Source organism: Gopherus evgoodei, chromosome 10 (assembly GCF_007399415.2).
Source record: "Gopherus evgoodei ecotype Sinaloan lineage chromosome 10, rGopEvg1_v1.p, whole genome shotgun sequence".
Taxonomy (NCBI): domain Eukaryota; kingdom Metazoa; phylum Chordata; order Testudines; family Testudinidae; genus Gopherus; species Gopherus evgoodei.
In genome coordinates this window covers 30312443-30338821 of record NC_044331.1, presented here as the reverse complement: position 1 = coordinate 30338821, position 26379 = coordinate 30312443, and the positions used below count along the sequence as shown (strand labels likewise).

The 26379-nt window shown below is 40.1% G+C and overlaps 1 protein-coding gene across 4 annotated transcripts in view; it reads right to left on the bottom strand.

The window, feature by feature from the left end:
* The window catches only part of FAM189A1 (family with sequence similarity 189 member A1), a 406051-nt gene extending 381460 nt beyond the window's left edge, over positions 1–24591 (bottom strand). For 3 of the 4 annotated variants that reach the window (XM_030578098.1, XM_030578099.1, XM_030578101.1), the window contains exon 1: positions 23893–24591. In XM_030578098.1, coding sequence (XP_030433958.1) covers positions 23893–24135 — 243 coding nt within the window. In that variant the 5' untranslated portion in view covers positions 24136–24591. Of the gene's footprint in view, positions 1–16608; positions 16647–23892 lie in introns of all 4 variants that reach the window. The other variant, XM_030578100.1, reaches the window with a different exon arrangement.
* Positions 24592–26379: the final 1788 nt, after the last annotated feature.

Sequence of the window (26379 nt, the reverse complement as noted above, 5' to 3'; positions counted from 1 at the left end):
TATATTCTCTTCAACTTTGAGGTTTACTATGTGCTATGCAAGTTAGAATTTGCATCAATTTCAACTTTGCTTCTTGCTGCAAAACTACATAAAGTAGAAGTCAGCGCAAGTTCTAAAATTCAGACTCAGTCTCCTGTGGTACTTGGATATCTGATTGAACATCTACCTTAATAGCTGCCAATACTTCTTAGACTTTTCTATTATTTTTTTGGGGGCGGATTCTGACTTTGGACTTGATTGTGAGAGATGCTGAGGATCTGAAAGTCCCTTTGACTTCCATAGAAATTACAGGTACTCCAGATCTCTTACCAGCAGGCTTGTTTGTTTGTTTTTGGCAGGCTGAATTTGGTGGGCTGATGATTGAGATGGATCATGTGCATCTCCTGTACAGTTCTCCTTCCTGAAAGGTAGATTTCTGTCTTATCTGTTTGCCTAACTTATTCATCGGCAATGTCCTTAGAATTTTATGCATAGCACTTAAAAATATTTAAAGAAAGTAAAGCTCATGAAAGATGGCATAATCCTGATAACTATTTATCTATTTAAGGCCTATATGGGGAAGCAATGTAAGCTTCCATAGAACTGGCCACCTCATTGTCCAGACCTCTACCACACCATCACAAAATACTGTACTTTAGCCTTGTTCTGGAGAAACCACATCTCAGAGTAATGCAGCCAATTTAATTCTTAAGATGTCCAAGACCACAAATAAGACAGTTACCTTTTTTCATAACTGATGTTCTTCATGTGTTGCTTCCGTGTTTAATCCTGTTCCCATTGAAGTTAATGGTAAAACTCCCACTGAAATCAATGAGACCAAAACCAGACCTCTGGCTGCTCTCTTAAAAGAGTAATTGATGACAGCTTGGATGATTTAGGTTTGACACATTTGTCATTTATAAATTTAAAAAGCGAGGCTGGGGGAAGTGTCACCTATTTTCTTTCACAGCCTCTCTGTATGCTGGCGATTACTATATTATATTATATATATACGAAGCTACTATGCAAAAAAATCAGTACATACATCATGGTCTGAATGAACTAGAGAACAAAACTATCATCTCTGGGGAACTGAGCTCAAGTTTTCGTTCAAGTCTCTAAGGAAAATTGGTTATGTGATCTCAGCCTAATATCTATTTTTGAACATGGCAATACAATGTGGTTTGCAACAGCCCAATTAGATTTTCATTCTGGAAGGAGAGAGGTTCTGTAGGTGCAAAGTAAGGTGGATTACTAAAAACACAGTGTGCAGAGAATCTCACACTGTTCACAATATATCATATGCTTGAGTATATCCAAGCCCTTGCGTTCCTTCTCACCTTCAAATGCCCTAAATTCACTCAGACATTTTAAAATGTGACTACTTCTGCTCATTTTAGATTGAATTTTTCCATCTTCAGTGATGTATGCTATAGCAAAGATGAATCATAAGTCAAATTAATTCAAACTCATGTTAAAAACACTAAGAAATTAACTAGAATACTTCTTGACTGATACCTACAGTTTTCCAGTGCGGAATTCTACTTTCACAAACATACTACATCTACTTTAGTTTCAATGTCAGAATGGTAAATCTTATTGTTTCCTTTTATCTTTGTCCCAATTACTTTACATTTATCTATCCATCCCATAGTGCCAAGGACAATTATGACTGAATGCCTTAGGCGATCTTATTCTGCCACGCCAAATACGATTGGGAATGTTTTCCTGATGGCTGTTCAGATATTTACGTTTTCAACTGCTTCATTCATAGTAAATTAGGTTATGAGAGACGACCACAAGGTCCTTAATGGACAACAAAAAAAAATTATGATGGATTTAGTAATTCATTTATATAGCTCTTCATTATTTGAACTGCCAACATTTCTTTCACAATGAAAACTCTTCACTCAAAGAACAAATACTAGAATGCCTAATGTACTTGCTACAACAGGGATTACAGGACAGTCTCATCAGAAGTGTTGTTCTTGATTTTGTTTGTTTGTATCAAAGGAAAAACTGCAGTGATTATCTATAATATCTTAGGCTTGGCCGACACTTAAAACTAGATTGACCTAGCTACATTGCTCAGGGTTCTGAAAAATGTCGTATCCTGTGTGATGTCATCCTGTGTGAACTCCCGGTATAGATGTAAGTAGGTCAATGGAAAAATTCTTCCACCTCTCAAGGGGGTAGGTACATTTACTATAGTAATGGAAAATTCCCATCTGTCACTGTCATGTCTACGCTACAGCCACAGAGGAATAGCTATAGCTGTGCCACTGTAGTGTAGACATACCCTTAAACAGTTAAGAAAATATTTACTAAATAAATATATACATTTAAAATGCTTGCGGATTGTAGCTAATTGCTATAAACAGTGCAGGTATCTCAATAAAACTCAAGTCCAGTCTGAGAGATGGAAAATTCAATTCAGTATTTGACTGCATGAGAAACTTAACAGCTGCTGTAAGAAATTCTACTGGTCCAGACTATTCCCTACTGCGGAAAACTCAAGATGGGGTTTAAAAAGGAAGAACTCTCTCTGCAGAATTCCTTGAGGAAATGATTACCTTTACAGTGTTGTCCCATTGAGGGTCAGGTCTTGCTTTCCTGCTGGAAAGGGAGCAGGGCTTGCCCATAGGGAATGAATGAAGTCCCTATGCCTCTACATCAAATCTGCCCCACACCTCATCATCATGCCAGCAATATGCTATTGGCACTGCAGTAGTAGGGCCATTCTTAGGCCGCAGCTGTCTGTGGGACAAGTTCATCTCTGCTCATACCCCAAAGAGACAATCCAAAAAAGAGTTAATATAGCCTGCAACTGTACGAATAATTTTGTCTAATTTATGTGGGGCTGAAGGGGGGGGGAATGCATCTTCCCTCCCATCTGTCCCTTCCATGTGCCTAGTCTATGACACCTCTCCCAACATGGATTCCAGACTTTTTTTCTTTTTTAAACTGGATTCCGAACTATGCGAGAGTGACATGGAACTGTAACATTAATATGGCTGGATCTCTATCTTATTGCAGATATAGGGGATAACTACATATACAAAAGGTCCCTTCGGCATATGGATCTAAGGGGTATGATTTGGCTCACTGTGTGTATGTGTGTGGTTGTTTGCTTTAAGAAAACTGACCATTTAAAAATAACTATAGTAACACAGATCAGTCAAATTTTAATTACATCCCCTCTCCCAGCCCTTACTTCCAAAAATGTCTATCTCCATACTCTTGCGGCAGTAGCTTCTTAGTAAATAGTTGATCTTTTTCGTTTGCTCATAAAAATGTGTAATTAGAATTAGTATTTTATATTAAATATGACTCTTCCTGTTAGACTCCATTTTAAAAAGTGACAATACAAGTACTACTTTAATATTTTCCTTTCAGGAAATTCCATATTGTTTCTGTCTCTCACTCTTTTATGTTTGATGCCATTTTATCTTTCTCTTGAGGCAACTACACAGTAACAAAGCAGAGTATGTTACTCCTTTTACTTGGCAGACAATTTTCTTGCATTTATCGATGCTCCCCTCACTATTTCCCTTCCCTCCCCAAACCAGTACTTTACCCAGGACTGTACCTTCCTTTTCAGAAAACAACTGTAGAGGGGGAAGGGACCAGCAGCAGGTCAGACGCCATCCAAGACACTGTGCCTGATGTTTTGCAGAAAGCCAACACAACATGCGGTAAACATTGTGGCCTTTCAGAAGCAGCACTATGTGCTCCCCAACTGTTGCCCTTTACCTGCAGATCAGACACTCCTGAGGTCTGGTGAAGGGGCCAGTGCATTAGTCAGACATTTCTTTTTGTGCTTTCAGGAGTGCTATAGAAAGATCTTGCCTGCTCCATACATAGAGAAAATAGAGTTCATGTGCCCTCTTAGCATTTGCACGCCAGCAAAGTAGAAGGCATGATTTAGCTTCCACATAACTAAAAAAAATTTCTGTGTTCTAATACTTCATTTTCATACAATTGGCCAAAATTTTTCACTATTAAAAATTATAATGAAATAAAGCTGATCAGTTTAAATTCATAGTAATCACAATTATAGTAATGCATTACAATGAGATAATTATTTCCAATTTGTTATTAAATTCCCATTTGCTTTTTCCCTGGCTTTATTTTACTAAACATTCAAACGGAATCTCATCAGCTTTTTGCAGCAGGCCAAAAATCCAACATTAATCTTAATAAAAGAATAGCTTTATTTATAATTTTCATCTAGAAGAAAACATTAAAGTGAGGTTCCTCTCTGAAAAGTTATTATAAAAGTGACATTGTGGAGGTTACATGTTTATAACCTCCCATGGCTCCAGATCAAATATTGTCAGTTTAAAAATAGAGATATTTTTATAGCCACCAGCCCTGCAAGCTCACCTAGGATCTGAAAGACAGCCAGGTTCTTTTCTCTTCCTGCACTTCCACAGCAATAACCATTTCATGGGCAAATTATGCCCATCCACCAGTGCAACTTTACTGAATACTAAATGGTTATACCAGTGTTTTCCCCGAGCACCTAGTCTGAAGACCGTGGACTTGCATAGATATAAATAAGAGCAGAGTTTGTTCTGTAGAAAATTACTGGTAACGATGCCTTAAAAAAACAGGAAAGAACACATCTCCCCCCTGAGTCCAGGATGAGTGTGAAAAGCTTTTTTAAATTATTCACAAATGTTACATTAGAATTAGTAAAAACTTACAATGCCATTTCTCTTATCACTTTTTAGATCAGAATGTGTTTTAAAGATTAGTAACTTGGAAATTCCACCCCATTCCATCTCTTTGCCAGGAAACCAGAAATTACATTGTTTGGAGCTATTCGAAAGCTCTAGCTATTAGCTAGAGCAGTGGCTCTAAACCTTTCCAGGCTACTGTACCTCTTTCAGGAGTTTCATATGTCTCACATACTCCAAAGTTACACGTCACTTAAAAATTACTTGCTTACACAATCAGATATAAAAAATACAAATGACACAGCATGCTGTTATTGAAAAATGGCTCACTTTCTCATTTTTACCATATCATTATAAATAATTTGGAATACAAATATTTTACTTACATTCCAGTGTATAGTATATAGGGCAGTATAAACAAGTCATTGTCTGTATGAAATTTTAGCTTGCGCTGTCTTCACCAGTGCTTTTTATGTAGCCTGTTGAGAACCACTGAGCTAGAGGAAGAATGGTCCAGTGATTGAGGCATTAGTGTGGAACCTGTGATGTCCAGGTTCTGGTCCACCACAGACTTCCTGTGTGAAGATGGGCAAGCTCCTTAGTCCGAGTTCCACATCTGTAAAATGGGATTAAGTATTTTCCCACCTCACAGGGGTGTTGTGTGGATGTAAACATTAAAGATTGTAAAGGTGCTCAGATACTGTGGTATGCAAACCATATAAATTCCTAGAACAGATAGCCAAATTCGGGAACGCTTTCCATTTTTCTGCATATACAGCAAAAGAATTTCAATTTGTACAATAAACACTCTGATGTCTGAGCACGGCCCATATTCAAAATATTTTTTCTGAAGACAAGGCCTAAAAAACAATAATCTTATAGTAGCAGTCTGTCAACCTATAAACTCTGAGAAAATTACCTCTACAAAGTTCTGCACTCTGAAAATCTCAGATATGCACACACAAATTGAGTAGACAACTAACTACGTTATTTGTGCATACAACTGTCATTCATATACACACAAAGTAAAAGTTCTATAATTAAATGAAAAGTGAAATTTTGGAAAACAAAAATGAGGACCCTTTGGGAATCTCGACCAATAAGTTTATTCAAACTCTCATACTGTTGGATTATTTGTAGACAGTAAGAGCAGTGTATGTTATAATGACATAAAATGTTCTACCATAGTTACACTTCTGTTAATATTGCTATTATAAATGTGTAAAGTGTTTTCAGAGCGTCTTACTCACATCTGACCTTTCACATTCAACAACTTAACAGTGAAAATAATTTGAAAGAAGTTCAGTCTTTTTGAGTTTGTAGGTCAAAGAAAAAGCCAATGTACTAAAATTAGAGCAGGCGGGATAAAAATTAAAGAGAGCTTTAATTAAGATACATAATAGCTCAAAGATATCTCATCATGGAATAGGGATTATAAATTCTTATTCTATAGTATGAGACAATATATTCATGTACTGCTTAAGAAAAGTTTTGTAAATGAGTTCCAATAGTTCATGAATTAGGGACCCAATCTTATGTGGTTCCAGGGGCTTCTGTATAGATTAGTTAGGTTAATCTTTCTATCTACCCAATGGGACTCAGTGCTCAGTCTAGAAGACACCATCAGAGATGCTTAGTTTTGCAGTTCTCAAACTATGGATTTGTGTCTTCAGAGATAAGATGATTGTTAACAGCAAATATGTTTTTTAATAAATAATATATAGAGGTGAGAAATAACAGACCTGAACCCTATTGTCCCTCTGCACAGAGTCAATCCCTTAGCTCTCTCTAAAAGTGCAAAGTTTCAAAAAGTTCAATGAATAGAAGATTTTGGGGGGAGGAATAGATCTGGACAAGGAGAACTCTGGAGATAAATGTGAGAAGGGAGGGACAGGCAGCAGAAACAAAAGTGAAACTGTTTTAGTAGTATATTCCAGAAGTCTTGAGGTCTTTCTGAGTGTAGCCTTCATTGATTTGAGATCTACCATACCATTCTCTCACTAGAAGGGAAACTCTATAATGGCAGCAGGCCATAAAAGAGACCCAGTTTGGGAATATTTTAATGAAGTTCTTCTACCTGTGGCTACGACAGGCATGCGTGCAAAATGAAAACAGTGCAACGAAGAAATGCAAGGCCTGGTTGCCCAAATGAAACAGCATCATGAGAAGTGTTCCTTCGCAGGAGGAAGCTGCATTGAAGATGATGAAAAGAATGTGTCTGAACATGCAGGATCTTCAGGTTGGTAAACTTTTTTATTTCATACTTGTTTCTTAAGGACTGCCTGTCTTCCTTCTGGACTATTCTTGAATTCTCATGTTTGAGCAAAAAATATAGTTACTCTATGGTACTATCATTTTAGATGCAAGTTGTGATAAAAAATAAATAGCTGTAATAGGCAGATCTTTCTTTTACAATTTCACCCTGAAAGTAGTACTGAGTGTCAGTGAATGCAATGAGTAATACTAAATAAGCAGCATGGTAATAATAATTAAATAACTGCATTGATTTATTTTGTTTAGGAGAATCCATCCTCAACATACAAGATTCTGAAGACTATCCACCTTCAAGATCACCATCATTTTCTATAGTTTCAGAGTAATCTGCCAATAATAGTGTTCCAGTTACATCATGTATGTCACATAGCCACAGTATATCACCTGTAGCAACAAGAAAAAACATAAACATCTCCATCATCTAGAAACAACCATAGATAAGTTTGTGATAAGAACCAGCAGATTACAAAAAAGAGGTAATAGATGAAAAAATTGCCCGGTTTGTTTATGCAACAAACTCTCCAGTCTGTATGATTGAGAACCCACACTTCATTAACATGGTTCAGTCATTAAGACTAGGAAACAGTCCACCCAACAGAGCAGATGTTGCAGGAAAATTGCTGGATAAAGTGTATGAATGAGAAATTGAGCAGTTTGCAAAAGGTCTAGAGGGTGAAATTGTTAACATGAGTCTTGATGGGTGGAGCAATGTCCACAATGATGCTGTTGTATGCGCTTGTGTGACAACAGAAGAAGGAAATGTCTTTCTTATAGAAACAATTGATACATTAAGAAATGCATACACAGCAGAATACTTACAAGAAGTAGTAGTAAAAGCTATAACAAACTGTGAAATCAAAATCAAATCTAGTAAGCAGCTTGGTCACAGACAATGCTGCAAATGTATACAAGATGAGAAGAAATTATTTTGAAGAGAGTGAAGAGAGTCCCAAGCTAACAACATGAGGTTGCGGTGCTCATTTGATGCACCCCCTCCCTAGCCAAAGACTTCAGTGTTCCAGAAATAAAGGCTAATGTTGAAATTGCAAAATACTTCCGTAACAACCACTTTGCAGCAGCTGTTCTGAAAAAAGTGGAACGAACCATGCTAACTCTCCCTTAAGACATGTGGTGGAACTCCATAGTGGACTGTTGAGCACTATATCAAGAACTGGTCTAATCTGATAACAGTTTGTGAACAAAATCCTGAAAAAATAGATGGCACTGTCACAGCCAAAATTCTCCACATTGGACTTAAGAGAAATGTTGAACACATTCTGAGTACCCTGAAGCCTATTTCTGTAGCCTGGAACAAAATGCAGGGAAATAGCTGTTTTATTGCTGACGCTGTTGAAATTTGGAAGGAACTGAGTGAGATCTTAAAAAGAGAAATATGCAATAACAGAATTAAATTACAAGCATTAAAAAAACAAATGGGACAAGCACTATCTCCAGTTCATTTTCTTGCAAATATTCTCAATACTTGGTACCAGGGACAAACCTTAACTGCTGAAGAAGAGGAGTTTGCTAGATGTCCATGTCATAGCCATCATCCCTCCATAATGCCAACTATAATAAACTTCAGAGCTAAGGATGAACCAGTCAAGAAATATATATTTGCTGATGTTTTAAAGAAAGTCTCACCAGTGAACTGGTGGAAGTCACTTAAGCGCTTGGATTCAGAGACTGTAGACATGCTAATCTCACTTTTAACAGCAGTAATTTCTGCCCATGTAGAAAGAATATTTTCTTCCTTTCAACTAATTCATTCCAAATTGAGAAATTGTTTGGGGCCTGAAAAAGCAGGATAGCTTGGTTTTCTTTTCCAGATTATGAACAAAAAAGAAAATGAAGGTGAAGATGACTTGAGTTAGCTGTAAAACTCAATATTTTAAGTTTCTCATGTTCACGTGACTGACAAAGTGGATTTAATTTTGGGTTTTTAAAAAAAAGTATATTTCATTTAACTATTTTAATTAAAAATTAAAAAAACATGATTTTAAAAAACTTGAATGTTTTACTAAATTCAAAAACTCATATGCTTGTTTTGTTAAAATATTATGTTTGCTGTTGAAGAAAAAAATCCAGAATACATAACGTTATTGTTTTAGTTAAATAAAACAATTTAAATATCTGTCTGGTGATGTTCTCCTCCTAAAACAGCATGGCAAGAAAATCCTGCAAATATTAACCTGTTGAATTGGAGATCATTCACCTCCCAATGACTTCATAAATATATATTTCAATTACCTTTGGTAAATGAAATAACCAAACAATCATTCATTTTCTGATATAGCTGTAAAACTACTCTGAAAAGTTTTCAAAATAAATCACTTTAAAAATGTATAGTGTGTACGTTCTAAAAATGAAACCTACATCTATCTCTGAGTTTTGAAGAATATGTATTAAGGTTATAACAACCAACAAGAATGCAGTTTTATGTAGAAATCTATGATTAAATTGAGTCTTCCTCACCAGTGATTTAAATCAAATCCACCCTGAATTAGAGAGTTGATCACATGTTACATGTGCATACTAGTCATTTCACAAGGATTTTACTTTTGCAGAATCAGTCTATGTACATAGATCCACTATTCAAAGAATGAAATAAAAGGCAATAAATAATAATTACAGTTTAGAAAAGACAAAAGATTTTCCAGACATGTTATATTTACTACATTTTTCACCGACTACAATGGAAACAAATTCCAATTATGTGAGTATACAGATCCATTAACGGAGCTCCAGAGGAGAGAAAAGCTCATAATGGCAAGCTGGCAGTGTAACAGCTGAACAAATCTACTTAAGTTAAATGCTTTTTATGATGATAAATGTCACACTTTTCAGTGTAACTGTGACAGGAACAACTGTGTGTATTAGTACTGACCAAGACCCTAAACAAGCTTACAAATAACGTTTTACTTAAAGTCGCCCCATTACGTACCACAGAGTACAGTCACAGTTAGTGGAAGCTTAATGTATTTCCTCAATACTGCTTAGAAGATAGCAATGGGTTAGGACAGGGGAAGAAACAGTAACAGATTCCAGCACTCTAGAAGCACTAAACACAACAAGGGATAATGGTCACTACGGCAGTTGTATTACAGACCTACATTCTGACCCTTTGCCAAGTCTCACAGTCTAAAATGGACAAACCCCTTCCAGGGTACTCAATCCAAAACAAAAACACAAACAAAAGTCTTCCAATTCTCTGTAAAACTGGACTCAGCCCTTCCTTCCTCAGGGTGCCTTCTCTCTTCAGCCCCTCTTTGGACTCTTTAAATCTAGCCACTTTTCTTGGCCTTTTAGCAGAGTCTTGTCCCCTCTTTGGGACTTGGGCCACTTCCCCACTGGGGGGACCCAGGCACACCCACTACTCTGGGTCTCAACCCAGGGACCCTGTAAACAGCAGCCATGTACTGCTTCCCTTAAAAGTTGCTGCTAAATTCCCTGTGCTGCTTCCCAGTTGGTCCAACTTCTTCACCCCTTACCTTAGGGTTATAGTTCCTGGTCTCTCTCCATGTGTTCCCTGCTTGAGCAGGGTCTCTCCAAACCCTCCCTGCCTGGACAGTGTCTTTGTCCTATCCCTGCTTGAGCAGGGTCCCTCCCTCTCCTCCTCACCTGGAGATTTTCATAGTCTTCCAACCCCTTCTCACCCTTCTGGTCCAAGCAAGGAACTGACCTACTTAGGGCCCCGCAGCTTCTTTTATCTAAGTCTGCTGCACTCTGATTGGCTGCCTTTCTAGGCAGGTCTGGAGGACCCAACTTCACTATTCTTTTCCCAGTTGGGGTGTGGTAGGACCTCAAGACTTCCAGCAGGGGGCCTCAGAGGGCCTGGTACACCTCATCACAGAAAGATATAACTAGTTAGGTAGCTGCTAATGACTCAATAAATGAACTTGAAAATGCTGGTTTGAACTTGCCCATTCTCAAGTTTCTCAATATACCACATTACATGTAGCTAGTTGTGGGCGTGAGGCCCAGCACATGTCTGAGGTAAATATGCTCACACACATTTCCAGCAAGCAATAAGGCAAAGGGAATTGAAATCCAGGCATGATGTTTCATTCTTAGTAAAAACGTCCAAGTCGTCCACCCAACTAGCCATCAAAGTAAAAAAATAATAATAATAATTAAAAAAAAAAAGCTTCATATGGCATGACATAGTTGTAATACTATTTCAGGTCTGGCTGCCTAGAAAAACAACAAAACTTGAAAACTTAGATCATTTATTATACTGCTGGGATGCTAGAATAAGCCATTCTTATGCTTTCTTTTCCTATGACTGGAAAGACACACTCCCCAGGCACACTCCCCAAGCACCACAATGTGCAGTATTTTTCTTCCCATTCCATTTCAAAAGCTTCATGCACTATATTATAGCAGGTTTTCAAATCAACCTGCATGACCCAGTGTTTCTCAGCCCCATGACAATCAGCTTGCAGGAGGTGCAGGAGCAGAAAAAGTAGCTCCCGCACCTGCAACAAATTACACTGACTTCCATGAATCTTCATCTTCTGTGCCCTAGAAAGGTTACACTTGCACCATGCTTCCCCATGCAAATACACAGCGCACTGCTATTGCCTATAGTTAATAGAATTTAGAAGAGACACTGTCAATTATCTTCTACGGGTGTTAAATTTGCAACAGTGCTTTACAAGTATGAAAGTGACAACTGGCAAACTGCATAATAGGGAGGCTACAGTTATCTCTGCTCTGTCTTCTGATCATTGGCAGATTAATGCACAAGACCATATGGCCCGTGGCCAAGGGTCTCAGCCCATTGGGGCAGGGGTGCCCAGGTTGTGGGGAGACCAAATGTTCTTTGTATCCGGGGCCCCAATAAATCTTAATTTGCCTCTGCTTCTGAGTGCACTATTGCTTCCATGCTGCATGCACCTTGTACATCCATCCACATAATCAGGTAAGAGAGAAATGAGAAGCAGCTTTATAGTTCTCTTATTCCCCATTGGGAGTCTTGAACATGGAAATCCTCTTCCTGCTCTGCATATCTGCACAGCACTTATCCAGGGATCCTTTCCTCCAGCATCCCCTACCATCTATGACTACGAGGAAGTGGACAGACTATTCCTGATTTCTCATGGACCTGATAACAAGGATTCTGCTCTGGTCACCAAAATAGGTGAGCTTCTCTTTGCTCCACTGACTAACTATTGACCCAATCCCTTCATTCCAGAACTCATCTTTTCTGAAGGTCATGGGCTTTCTTTCCCTTCAATCTACATACAATGTATAAACTCTACATGCAGGAGACCAGATAACAGAGGAGATGGTGTGGGAGGTTGCTGTTTTTTTAAAACATCTGTTAAGGGTGCCACATAGGATTATATTCTGCACATGCACCCTAAGGCCTTGTCTTGACAGACGAAAAACACATTTTTCCCCCCAATCATGTTAGCAAAATTGAATTAGCTTTATGTGATTAACAAGTTCCATTAACATGCAGACTAATACATGTGAAGACATGTGAGCAGATCTGCATCTCAAATGGGGCTCTTTAATCATGCTAATCTAACCTGATTAAGATTGAAAAAAATATCCTATCAAGTTAATAGCTTGTCTACACGAGAAGACTGCACTGTATTAATCCTGAATCTGATTTAGTTAAACCAAAGAAAACCCATGGGAACATTCTTATTTCAGTTTAAAAGTGTTTTTTTTTTCTCCTTGTTATCTTAAATTAATTGTGAACAGGCTTAAGTTTAACTAAAGTGAGCCACTCAAACTGAAATAGTGTCCACACAGATTTGCACTGACTTAAGTCAAACTGGTGCAACTTTCCTATGTAGATAGTGAGATGTTCCAGTTCCTGGCAGTCCTCCAGACAGAGACTGTCCTGAGATCATTCTCAAAGCAAAATTTCAAAAAGGAGAGCAAAAAGTCAAATAATTATGCCAGTTTGCTGATTCTTGCTTTTCTCTCTTTTTTTAAAACATGTAATACGGTAATGTCATGGTGCACAAATGCAAAGACACCTGAAGAACTGTTATCCATGTTACTTTAGAGTAACTGTCATTTTTTTTGAGATATGAAGTCTGTGTGGATCCCTCCCTTGGTGGGCATGTACATTAGACTGGATTTATTTTTTTAACTAGCAGTGTCTGTCAGGGCCACACATGCCCTCTGTGCCTTCTCATGTCATGACCTTTCCTCAGACCCCTCAGAATTCAAAGCCCATGTTGCTGAGGGCTCTGAAAAGTGGGAATGGAAGGTGTGTTTGTGGGATGGTCATTGACTACACCATCTTAAAAAAATGCCACAGTTACTGTAGTGTAAGTAACTGTTCTTTCTTCTTTGAGTATCTGTAACATTGGATCTCACCATGGTGACTGGCAAGCAGTACAATCCATGGGTGGTAGGAGTGAGAAGTTTCAGCTGTATCAGTTAGAGACTGAAGTACTACTCTCTGGAACTTGGTAATTGATCTGGCTGCCCTGTCAAGTGCATAATGATTAATTAAAGTTAGTGAGTTGCTCCGAGATTTGTACATTCCTGAAACAGGCAGACAGAATTGTTTATGACCTGGTGGAATGTGCGTTGGTATTCAGAGGCCTTCCTTAATTATATCCTTAAGCTCCTCTCTGCCATCATAAGGAAGGTTTCCCTGGAAGGGCTTCCCCCTGTCCCCTATTAGAAAGTCATACTTGACCAGCAGGACCTGGTTGTTAGCCATGCACACCTGCAGCAAAGTGAGGAGTATGGCTTTATTCCAAACAGGGTTAAGACATTTGGCATCTTTGTCCTCTGGTGTGCTTTATTCATTTTCCATTCTTCCTCTACATCTGATAAAGTTAACGTGCCTGGGGTGCTGTCAGGATACTGAGCTCTTTACTAAGTTTCTGTCTCATTGCTTGGAGCAGCCCCTTTTGGCTTGACTTGAGGTGATGTTGCTGGATTTCATGACGAAGCAGAGGTCAGCTTCAATGCCAGAATCAGTGTTGATTCTGATAGTGCTGATGTCAGTGTCAGGTCTTTCTTCGCTACTGTCTTCTTTGCAATAGTCTTAGGCATCACCTGTCCATTTGGTGGGGTACTAGATGATGCTGGCTTGTCCATTAATGGGATTCTGGAGCTCGTTTCCTCCACATCTAATGAGACATTCATGGACTGTTCCAGAAGGCTGAGTTTCAAACTTACATCTTGTGATCAGAGGGTCCTTTCAGAGAAGGATAAGCATACTGAGCATCTGCTTGGGATATGTGGTTCCCCCAGACAAAAGAGCCACTTACTGTGTCTATCTCTCAGGGAGATTTAAGTCCAGTGAGGAATGGACAGGACTTGAAGCCTGCAGGTTTTGATTCTGCTGTTAGAGAAAATTCGAAAGTTGACTAGAAAAGTTTGGTCCATATGGTTCATGGAAGTTGAAAGAGAGAATCAGAAATGGTTACAATGATTTGCAGAAGACTCTGAAAACTAGCCTGAGCTTAGAAATTAGTGAGCCAGACATTTGCCATGTTCAGCCTCGCTGCCATAGGGTATAAGAAGGAACTGTCTTTATGCTCTTGTGTGGGAGAACAAGGTGTCACAGGGTTCATGCCTTGGTGGACACTTCCCATAAAAAAAATTAAAAAAAATACAGTCTTGAACACAAGGTGCATGTTAACCCACTATAGGCTCCACAATGACACATACTCGAAGAAGAACATTCACCTGCAACAAAGTTAACATTTAAATCCAAGATATGAGATAGCCAGGCACAGGGAAATAACAGTTACGTGATTGTTAGCACTGAATTTTTGCCAAATTTGTGAAGTCCAGTAGATAAAAGTAAAATAAAAAATTGCTCAACAGTAGCAGTTACTTGATTTTCTCTTCATTACTGCAACCTTCACTTCCATAAGAACCTGTTCCCTGTTAGAGGCAGGCTTTTCTCCAGCTCAAAACAGAAGAACCTCATTTCCCCTGAACTATTAATACCATCACCCTAGCGACTCCTTCACTTCAACTGACTACCCAACCAATAAATGAAAGACCCAAAAGAAAGGAAAAGGGTCATTGAAGGAAGGAAAAATTCTGCTGCAATAATGGAAAGGAAATGAGAAAAACTTATAATTATCACTAAGTCTTTTTATATTATATTTGTTTTAATCCTCCATTCACTCTACCATGATTACATATGAAGATGTGCTAAAGCAATATACTGCATGTGAGAGACAAAAAAAGTTTACTGACTGGGAGCAGTAGATACTTTTTAAGTTAAACTACAACATAGAGATTCCTTCTCTCCAATAATGCGTTATCTGTTGGAATCAAATCTATTTTATAATAATGCAATTATAGAATATAGAGTGCTCCAGAAATCTACCCAACAAGTTTGTCAATATACGCTTGTCTCCTCAATACAAGAACATTTTCTGTGTGTTGAACATCTTGTCTGACCTTGCACTGGGGGGACTGTTTGCATGAATCACCTTGACAACCTCCCTTACAAATTTATTACACCTTTTACCTATTTCTGAACAGTATATAAATAGCTTTTAACTCTATGAATATACTATATCTTCAAGTTCTCGTGATATCAAGGTTGCATTTAAACGAGTATATTATATCTACTTTCAAAATGGGATAAGGGCAAAAAAACAGCAGAGTTAAGGATGGAATCAAACAGAAAGAAGAGACCAGATTTTAGGAAAAATTCTGGAGCTGTGCTGGCTCGCAAGCATAACATTGTACTCAAATATGTATACTGAAGTGAAAGAAACTACAGCCTGTAATTTGCCTATTTTTCTAACCAGAAATATTGAAAACTACAAATATAACTTGAGCATCCTGAATATGAAAAAAATAAAGACCACATCATTATAATCTGATTAATTACTTGGCAGTTTCATTCATGCCCTTTCAGTAATAGAGAAGCCCCATCTATGAGACTGGTGATTTTCTGGGGATGCTGGGATCTGAGGGAAAGGGAATATTATCTCTGTAACTGTCTACTTCTAAACGATTTCAAGAAATAACTGCAAAGCAGACACCACTTCTATAGTTCCATAAATGTAGTTATCACCATACTCGGGAATTAAGAATTAAATAATATACCAAATATGGTCACCAAATACACTTTAAACTGTGAGGAAGATATTCTGGGCCAGATTCACCAGTAGTTCCAGTGCCACAAAGTGGCCATAAACCTAGTTTAACCATTTAATTAAGCAGCCTTTACAGTTACTGTACATCTCCAGAAAGCCAGAGCCTAATAATCAATCTGTTTTTTGTTGGACATATTCTATGAGTTACAAAGCACTGTTTACAGTTATTGCATCATATATATAAATGAATCATCCAAAATGTTTTGGATTTTGAAGGACAAAGAGTGGAGAATAAATATTTTCTCAAACATCAGCTACCCCTAAGCTTCTAGAGTCTCTCGTAGAACTTCAATGTTGACATTTTCTGACATGTTTCAGTATTTCTATGGTTTACTGGGTAGCCTAATTTTGACAGTCATTTGACAGCCCCCTTGATCATCATCCAATCAGTGATAGGTTCTTCCTGTTATTAGAAATACAAAGGAAGTCCTTATGTTCACATGCTTAGAATTTTAAAAAGTGCTCACTTTTTCCTGCTGAGAGAATTAATGAGGCGCAAATCTTACAGTGCCTTTCTGACACAATTAATAAATGTGGAAACACATACAGTCACTTGTGATACATACTTTTGCAATGCTGTGGACCCCGAGATGTTTTGAGAGCCCTGAAACAGTGATAGAAGAGAAGTTACTGCCAGTTGTGGTAGAATGCTAAAACAATTTACTGTTGTTAACAGTCGTCACACTATCAGATCAAAAATATTAATGTGAAGTTTATGAAACAGACTGCAGTTCAAACAAACTGCTTGAATTTTCATTACCTGCAGGTTGTGAAGATCCTTCAAGAATTTTCTTCTAAGCAAAAATATTGCCATTACTTGCCCACACAGTCCAGGTACACTTGTGCCCTCCCCTTCATCTCTCTCTATTTCTAAACTTATATTGCCTCATCTTAACTATTTGGCATAATCTTGAAATGAGGTTTGAATTCCTCAAAGAAACTTGATAGAAAGTTTGAAAAAGAAAAAAGGCACTAAGCAGTGACAACACAACTGCAGAGCTGCTGCAAGCAGGTGAGGAACACATGGTAAAGCTGATTCACAAGCTAGTCAACAAGGATTACAAACAAGAGCAAGTGATGAACAAATGGGAGAAAGCAATAATAGTGCCAATCTATAAAAAAGGAGATAAGAGTGAGTGTCAGAACTACAGAGGAAAAGCATTCACTGAGCCATTGTGGAGGAAAATGAAAAGGTAACATGAAAGATTAGTATTGAAGAACGGGATTTGTGAAAATGACATAAAAAGAAGAATCAGACTAGCCGCTACAGCATTCAGAAAACTCTGCAAGATCTGGAAGGCTGAAGACATTTCAATAAAAATTAAAATCAGTGTATATAAAACAATTGTCATGCCAATACTGTTATGCGCATCAGAATGCTGGAGTATGAGGAAAGCCAACAAACAAAAGATATTGACTGCAGAAATTAACTAGCTGAAGGGAATACTGAGAGTTTCAAGATGGAAGAAAATGAAAAATGAAGGGATAAGAAAATGGCTAGCACAAAAATAATGCTGTTGCAGCAGATTCAAGAAAGATGGCTGCGATTGTTTGAACACGTGGCAAGAATGGACCTGAAAAGGATACCACACATCGCAATGTATTCCAGAGTGCCAGGAAACAGGGAAAGACTGAGGATGTGTTGGATAGACATGGTGAAGAATGACAAAGAATAAAAAGGTTTAATGATGACTGAAGCCATGAAGCTCATACACATCAGAAATTGATGGAAAGACTTCATTTGGACCCACTTCTCACTGCTGAGCTGAACAGGAATCAAAAAAGAAAGTATATATTACAGCCCCCTACCCTCATTCTCAAACAAAACTTTCCAAATGTGGAGAAGTGATTTGCCCCAATTAATTAAAAGCATGGTTTTCTAAAGTGATTAGAAGATGCTTAGTGAGTTCTTGCATCCTACTTGTAGCTCTGGACTTCATTAACCAATCTCACAAAGTACAGGACTATGATAATCATCTTCTGCACTTCTTGTGTCTAAAACTAACATGATTTCCCTATTGTTCTTTGCAGTGTTGTTATAGCCAGGTTGGTGCCAGAATATTAGAAAGACAAGGTGGATGAGGTAATATTTTTTATTGGACCAACTTTTGTTGGTAGAAGAGACAAACTTTGGAGGTACACATAGCTCTTCTTCAGGTCTGGGAAAGATATTCAGACTGTCACAGCTAAATACAATACAGAATAGATTGTTTAACGAAAGTAGCTTACACAAACTGTAAGACACCATTCAAGGTGAAGTGGCCAATTAACTGTGACAGTCTGAGTACCTTTCCCAAACCTGAAGAAGAGCTATGTGTACCTCCAAAGTTGGTCTCTTCTACCAACAAAAGTTGATCCAATATTACTTCACCCAACTTATCTCTGTGATTTCCCTGTGACAAACCAACAGTGCAACTAAATCTTTGAAAAAGAAAAGTTAGTGGAAAAACCCCTTTACAATGTATTATTATTTTGCATTCCTCAGGGAACTAATAACTTGGTATTCAGCTACTCATTTCATTTGAAGTGTAGGTCTGCCAGGGAGTTCTTCCAAATCCAGCAAAGATTAAATGAATTGTCATGTTTTCTAAGGAAACAAGAAACATGGAAGCTACTTTCTCTTGCCTTGTAGCTATTTTAAAACTGATGACTCAGTATCTTTGTGTATAAAATATTGGACTGCTCCTGTCCGAGTATCAGCATGTACTCAATCAGAGGAGACTCAGTGCACTATTTCCCAAGATTCAGGGAGACTGAATTCTAGGGAGTACTTTTTGTTGATATTTTCCATCAACACCCATATCTGATGTTTTTTCCTTTCAAAAGGGTAAAGTAAATTCAGAGTAGTCCAATAAGAATTCTGAAACAGGAGCTTGACCATCAAGGAAGGGTTATTAGGGCTAAAGAAATAAACTACCTTGGTTTTAGTGCAGAGAACTTTTGTTTGTTGGTAGTTTATATTTGTGACTGATTTTGGTGAAAATGAAGTTTTAAAGAATATGTGAGTTATTTCTCTCACATCTTTACCCAGCTGCTTATCTAAGCATATTTTCAAGAGGCAAGCAGAAAAATTTTAGGGTAGTTTTCCAGTTGCAATGCCATGTCTGGCTTCTGCTGAAATACTATAAATATCTTGGAAGATATTGGATGAGGCTGTACATGTGGCTATTTTTAAGTGCCTGGGACTCTTTGAAATTAACTACATAAGAAAACTGCTTGATAAACAGTTAACTATTTAACATTTAGAGATAAGCTTTGTCAAAAGGATGACTGAGTTTATTTTCAATCCCTTCTGGAGACTTGCTCGGTAAAGCAGAAGTGCAATAAATAAAAAATAAAAGCTTTATTGAAGAAACAAACATGCTTATCTCATTCTGTAGGAACAGATGAATTTAAATTCAATATGCATTTTTACCCATCTGCAATAACTATGACAAACAATGTTCTCCTAACATTACCATAGCCGTGCAGTACATTAGCTCATATTTTGTGTCTTCTACTGGTTCATAAAATCCATGTTCCCTTGTACATTATATATGGTGAGCAAGCATTGATCATGCTGGCCCTGTATACAGTATGGTTTAACCCGATTAGCAGCAAACATGTTTCTTCCATGTGGTACATGGCATGGAGTGTGGCAAAGTAAAGGAAAAAGGGTAAATAGGCTGGAAAAAAAAAACAGGTCAGAGGAGGTGGCTTTGTATCATGCTCCTGTTCCATGGGATACCCCGAAAGCACCTCTGCACAAACCCCACAAACACTCTACATAAGAAGTTCTCCAAGCCTGATGCTTTCCAAGCAGTATTAATTCCCCCTACCAATATTTGATAACCTTTCTTGATAATGTTTTAACAGATATAGGGCTTGTTTACACTACAAAATAAGTCAACTTAATCTAATTTGACCTCAAGCCTCCAAATTAATTAAGTCAATTGTGCTGCCCACACAAGCTCATTGTCTCAATGGAGTGTGCCCTCACTAGCAGCACCTGCATTGATGCAAATAAGCAGTGAATTGTGAGTAGCTATCCCAAACTTTTGGGAAGTTTGTGCAATACTTCATGGACCCAAAACATTATCGCAGAGGAGAATGGGAACATTGCATTGGCATCCCATATATCCCTCCCTCATATAAATGGCAAACAACGCAATAGTTTTTGTTAAAAATATTTCCTGGCTCTCAAGGAGAATGGATCCACTGCTCGCCTGTCTCCCATTCTCCTCATCATCATCATCCTCCCTGTTGTCCCTAGACTCACACACCTGTGAGATGTGGGGGTACTGATAGGGTCACCCCCGAGAATCTCATGCAGCTCATTGTAGAACCAGCATGTGTCGGGTTCAGCAGCAGATCAACTGCTCACCTCCCTTGCCTTCTGGTACGCTTGGTGAAGTTATTTTATTTTATTTACTAATGGCACTGCTGTGCATCCCTCGTGTAGCATTTCTCCCTCATTCCACGAGACATCTTTCCACTGATGTCAACATTACTTCTGCTGGTTCGAAGCTCTGTCTGCACAGACTCTTCTCCCCACACAGCGATGAGAGCCACCACCTTCTCTGCAAACCAGGCTGGAGTGTGTCTGGGGAGTGTAGTCTCCATGATCAGCTGTGCTCAAGCTGGCATGCTCCCAATGCTGATCAAACAGGAAATGGGAAATAAAAAATTTCTGGGGATTTAGAAGGGGAGGGGCTGTTTCCTGTGTATCTGGCTGCAGTGCAGCAGAATTGAGAATGATCTCCAGAACGGTCACAGATGAGCATTGTGGGACACCACCTGGAGGCCAATTAAGTCAAATTACACAATGCTGCATATGCACTACCTCTCAGTCAAGAAAATCAAGTTAAGTGCTACGCCTTTCGCAGAGGTGGATTACAGAAGTCGACATTAGAGGCGACTTAGGATCTGGTAGCATAGAAATATACATTAATAGGTCAACTTAAGGTGGCTTCCTTCGACCTAACTCTGTAGTAAAAGAACTCCAGCACATCCCACTAGAAACAATTGACATGGCACAGATTATCACTGGTGACCCACAGCAATGTCACTGCATTAATATCCTACTATGGTACTGTTTGCATATACCACTATGCCATGTAAAAGTGGTTCTACAAGTATCCTAGAAGCAGATTCTGAGTTATGACACAGAAAGAACCACATTCATGTACTGAAATTTCAAATACATCAATACATATAACAGCACTAGACTGTCAGCAACACTTGGCCACTGCCCATAACTGTTGTAACAGTAACACATCTTTTGTGTTCTGCAAAATAAGAGGAAGAGGTCTGAAAATAAAATTAAAAAATAAAATAATTCTGTGTTTACACGTTATTTGTTTTGTACTGACTGACTAAACTTCACATTAATGGAAGTGATACTCATTAAACCTAGATAAAAGGTTAGATGCACCAATTATTACTGAAATACACAGACAAGTTGCATACTTCCCAAACCTGACACAGCTGTCCTGTCTTAAGAGCACATTACTATTTAAGTGGTCAGAAGACAAGAAATTAACATGTCATCGTTATGAACTGTGACATCTCCATTGACTGCAATACTTGAGTTTGCCTAAGCTCAGTCTCAAAGACAGCAGTGTGAGGACTGTAAAACCCAGGTGACCATTGCAAAATGATATTTCTTTTCAAAACTACAGATTCAGTTACCAAATAATGCAAGGGAAAAAATCCAAGAAAACGTTCTACAATGCTGTGGAATCCAAAGCTTTTTCTCCCCTGCCAAGGAGCTAGATTGAATCAGAAAACACGTCAAGTAAATAATTTGGTTTGAGCATGACCATTTTGAAAATGTGCCACTTCTACCAGATATTTACGGAGGTTGACTTGGGTCTGAACCAAATAGAATGTTTTCTGAACAAATACTTTAAAGCTGCAAATACTCTGTCTTTTTAAACATTATTAAGAAGTGTTAAAAACATCTTGGAACCAACAACCTATTAAATTAAATGAGGCAAGATTGAGAGTCTGCTCAGTGATATTAATGCCCTGGTAACCTTTGGTTTTGCCACTGATTTGAGTATTCCTGTTGTGCTCTTAATAAAAGGAATTTTCACTGTCTCAATTTTAATATTAGAAGTGCAGACACAAAGTACAGATTTAGGCTAGCTGCCCAGATCAAAAACGTCCAGCAATTTTAATTTTTAAACATCCTAACATAGCATAATGGAGATAAAACTGACAATAGGAAAAAGGAAACAATCAATAAAATCATTCAAACACCTCTTTGCACAAAATATTCTGAATATGTAGGGTGAATGAACTACTTAGCCAGGTCTGACCTTACTTAAAGACCTATATCCTTCTAGCAGGTTAGTAATGTGTTTTAGTGAAGTTCTGTGAAACCTCCACATTCAGCCAAGCTAAAGCAACACAACGACATATTACATTCCCCAGTGGAACAGTGCAGTTGCTTTCTGCAATTATGAGGGTTTGTGTATTACATGTGTACATTAAAATCTGTTCCTGCTGTTCTAATTTTATTTTATTACCTCCAACACAACCTGTTTCTAGTAGTTACATTTTCATTCATGCATAAAACCTGTGTCAAGAACTTGAGACATCAGCTCGTAACTGTGGCTCCCGTAGGCTCTAAAACACAAGCTCTTCAGGTTAGAAGTCAAAATTATTCCAGAGTATTACATAAAAACTGAACCCAATAACAACACAGTGATAACTAGGAACCTGTGTGATATCTAAAACAAAAACAAAAAACAACAAAAAAACCCTGTGTTTACAGGAAGGTTCAGAACAATTTAGAGCTCCCATCCTTTTCTTTTACTATTGACTTCGACAGAAGCAAGACCAGACTTTTTTGATGGTCTCATTGATAAGTATTGCCACTCATGTCACATCTAATCCAATGACTACAGCATAAGAAAAGCGGGAAGGGGAAGTAAATGGGAGAAGAGGAAATGTAATTGTCACAGCAAATCAGAATAGGAAACCTTGCTTATAAAGTAAGTGCCTGGCTCTTTCTGTCATCTACAGAAAGAAGTAAAGCATTCATAAGAGGCTGCTTTTCCTTGACTTGAAGTTCTTGTCTGATCCCATGTCCCTTACAGCAGCTCCTCAAACACAAAGGTGTAGATAGCTGGATTGAGATTGTATGTGAAAGTAACACTTATCATTTGAATATTTTATCTTGTTTATCCCTTTTTGACGCTGAGTATTATGAAGTCAATTCATTCACTCTACCAGTAAAGTGGCATTCTTTTCCAAATACTTTTTTCAACCCCCCAATATTTTTAAATAAAAAAACAAACAATTTCCAAATACTTTATAAAATTAATTTCAGGCCAAATAATGTATTTTATATGTGCAAAATATAAATCACATAAGTTACCAATGGGTGGATGGATAGGGGTATGACATTTTCCAAAAGTACTTGCCATTTGGTGCAATCTGGTGCATCCCAAAGGCAAATGATCGTCTCGGCAATAGAATCTCCTGAAGCAGGTATGAGGGTAATAATGGGGAAGCTGCAGTACCACAGGGCGGGAAATGGATAGATGTCCACTCACACACCTGCACCATATTAATCCCCAAAGGAGGCAAAAAAACACAACTACCCCCCGCCCCGAACCTCCCGACACACACACTCCCATTTCATTTGCAGGGCGTTCATACCTCACTGGTATGCAACAAACTTCGTATTTCTCTCAATTGCTAACGTTGGCGGGGAGAGGAAAATAACGGCCCTTGCCCTTACCCTGTCCCTGGAGGGGGGCACCTCCCTCTCTTCCCGCTGCAGAAGGGCAGTAACTTTTCACAAGGCACACGAGGGAGGCCAAGCGGCTGCCCCAGCGAGTCCTGCTGGCGACACTTACCGAGAAGCCGGCCCAGAAGGGACAGGAGTGCCGGACCCTGGCCGAGGTGGTGAGAGCCAAGGCAGCGAAGCTGACAGCCACGATGAGGCATCCGAGGACCATCTGGGTGACCCCCAGGGACAGCATGATCCGGGAGCGGGTCCGATACTCGCGCAGGCGGGACAAACTGCGGGACAGGGCTGCGGGGCTGAGCGAGCGAGCCCCTCCGGGGGGCTGCAGCGCGCTGCCCCCGGCAAGCGGCATCCTGCACAGGGCACCAGAGACCGTTGCTGGGAAAAGCAGGACGCGGCCAAGGCGGAGGCAGCAAGAGGGCAGCGGCCCCGCTCACAGGGTCTCCAGGTGCTCGGGGGCTGCCCGTTGGCCAGCGGTGCTCTCCGCAGGGCTCATCCCCAGCAGGGCCGGAGGCAGCGGCCAGGCCGGTCTTTCTGCAGCGCTCCCAGGAGAGGATGCACTTTGCTGGGCAACTCAGTACAGGGTCCGGGCTGAGTTGCGCGCTCAGGCAAGTCCCTGCTCATGCCCCGCAGCGCAGCCGGAGCCGATTCCGCACAAGGGCTGTACGGCCCGCAGGAGACGCGAGCCCCCGGCTGAAGGGCAGCCGCCCATACCTCGCAAAAGGCAACGGCTCCCTGTCTTCCGCCGCTGCAGAGTCAGGGCGCAGCCCAGGGGCTCAGCGCTCCCCGCCCCGGCCAGGCTGCACAGCCAGCCGGCATAGCCAGTGCACGCGAGCCGGGCTAGCGCTCCTCCGCACGCTCAGGCAGCAGCTCCCGCCGCCGCCGCCTCTTCGGATCCTGCCACACGCGCGCGCCGCGGCTGCGCCTGCGGCCGGCTCAGGTGCATGCAGGACCCGCGCTGATTCTGGTTCGGAGCCCCGCGGCTGCAAGTTGCTCGGGGGCGCACGCAAGGGGCAGCAGACCCCCGCCCCTTCTTCCCTGCTTGGCAGCGGTGGGGAGGGAAGATGGGGGGGTTACGGCCAGTGGCGGGGGGAGGCAGCGGCAGGAGGAACAGCCGCCGCCGGCTCCGGAGGGAGAGCGGCTTGTGCGAGGCGAACAAACAAGGGAGGCAGCAGCACCATGGGCGGAGGAGGCGGGGGAAAGCGACAGTGCGGCAGAGGAGCCACATGGGATGGAGCTGGCTGCAGGCATCACAGACACAGGCCTGGAGGAGGGTGGGGGAATGACACCCACCCACCTTGCGGGAGGACAGAGCGCCCCCGGGGAGGCGGCCGGCTGCAGAGGAAAGAAACTCTACTAGAAGTGGGGAGCTTAATGGAAGCTCTAGTTGTTGGGGTTCCCACAGCAGGCCAGGGACGAGGTGGGAAAAGTGTCAGATTCAGGAAGAGACTAGGACAGCTGCCGAGCAATATCTTTATATTGACTGTCCTCTTAAAATCTCAGTTTAAAAAAAATTCCACTATCTGCCGTTGTTAGATGTAACACTTATAATTCCTTTAACTACAGTAAAATGGATTAGAGGACAATCTCCAATTTGTTTACTTTGTGCATTTGGCAGCACTATATCCAGCCTGTTTAAGCTGTTGTCTGCAATGGTCTTTCATACATCAACAGAGAAGAATACTTTAATTTAAAAAAAGGGGGGGGGTACACAAAATCCTACAAAATTCACAGAATGCCTGACTATACTTAGGACTCATTGTCTTAACTGTCTACAATTTAATCACCTCAAGACATGGGATGCAACAGCACCCCCAGCCCTCATGCCTATATGTGAAAAATTTCCCATCATTGATGAGACCAGTTAAGATGAATTATTGTTAGCAACACTGGGAGCGGTATTTATTGGCACATAACATAAGCATGGCACTGTGATTTGAAAGTCTGAAAGATAGCCCAAGACTTGGACACAATCCCTGATGGTTCCTATTAATAAACAGAGGAACCCAGCTATATGTGGAAATTACCAATCTCTTTATTGACACACAACCAAAACACCATCGTGTTTTATCCTGAAGAATATTTTGCCCAATATAGAGAACTTTCTGGCTAAAGAACAAGCCTAGTTTAGACCAAAAAGGGGTATAGTGGAGCAAATATTCAATCTGCATATGCTATTCCAGAAAATGCTGGAGTATGTCTCTGTGGATTTTGTTAAGACAATTGACAGCACATTGCCCAAAGAGGATTGTGCCATCTTGTACAGTAACTCCTCACTTAAAGTCCTCCCGGTTAACATTGTTTTGTTGTTACATTGCTGATCAATTAGGGAACATGCTCATTTAAAGTTGTGCAATGCTCCCTTCTAACGTCATTTGGCAGCCGCTTGCTTCATCCACTGCTTGCAGGAAGAGCAGCCCCGTTGCAGCTAGCTGGTGGGGGCTTGTAATCAGGGTGGACCGGCAGCCCCCCATCAGCTCCCTGCTCCCCTAAGTTCCCTTGCTGCCGCCACCCAGCAGGCTATCAATTGCCAGGCAGTTCAGCTGTCCCTTCCCCCACTGCCATGTGCTGCTCCTGCCCTCTGCCTTGGAGCTGC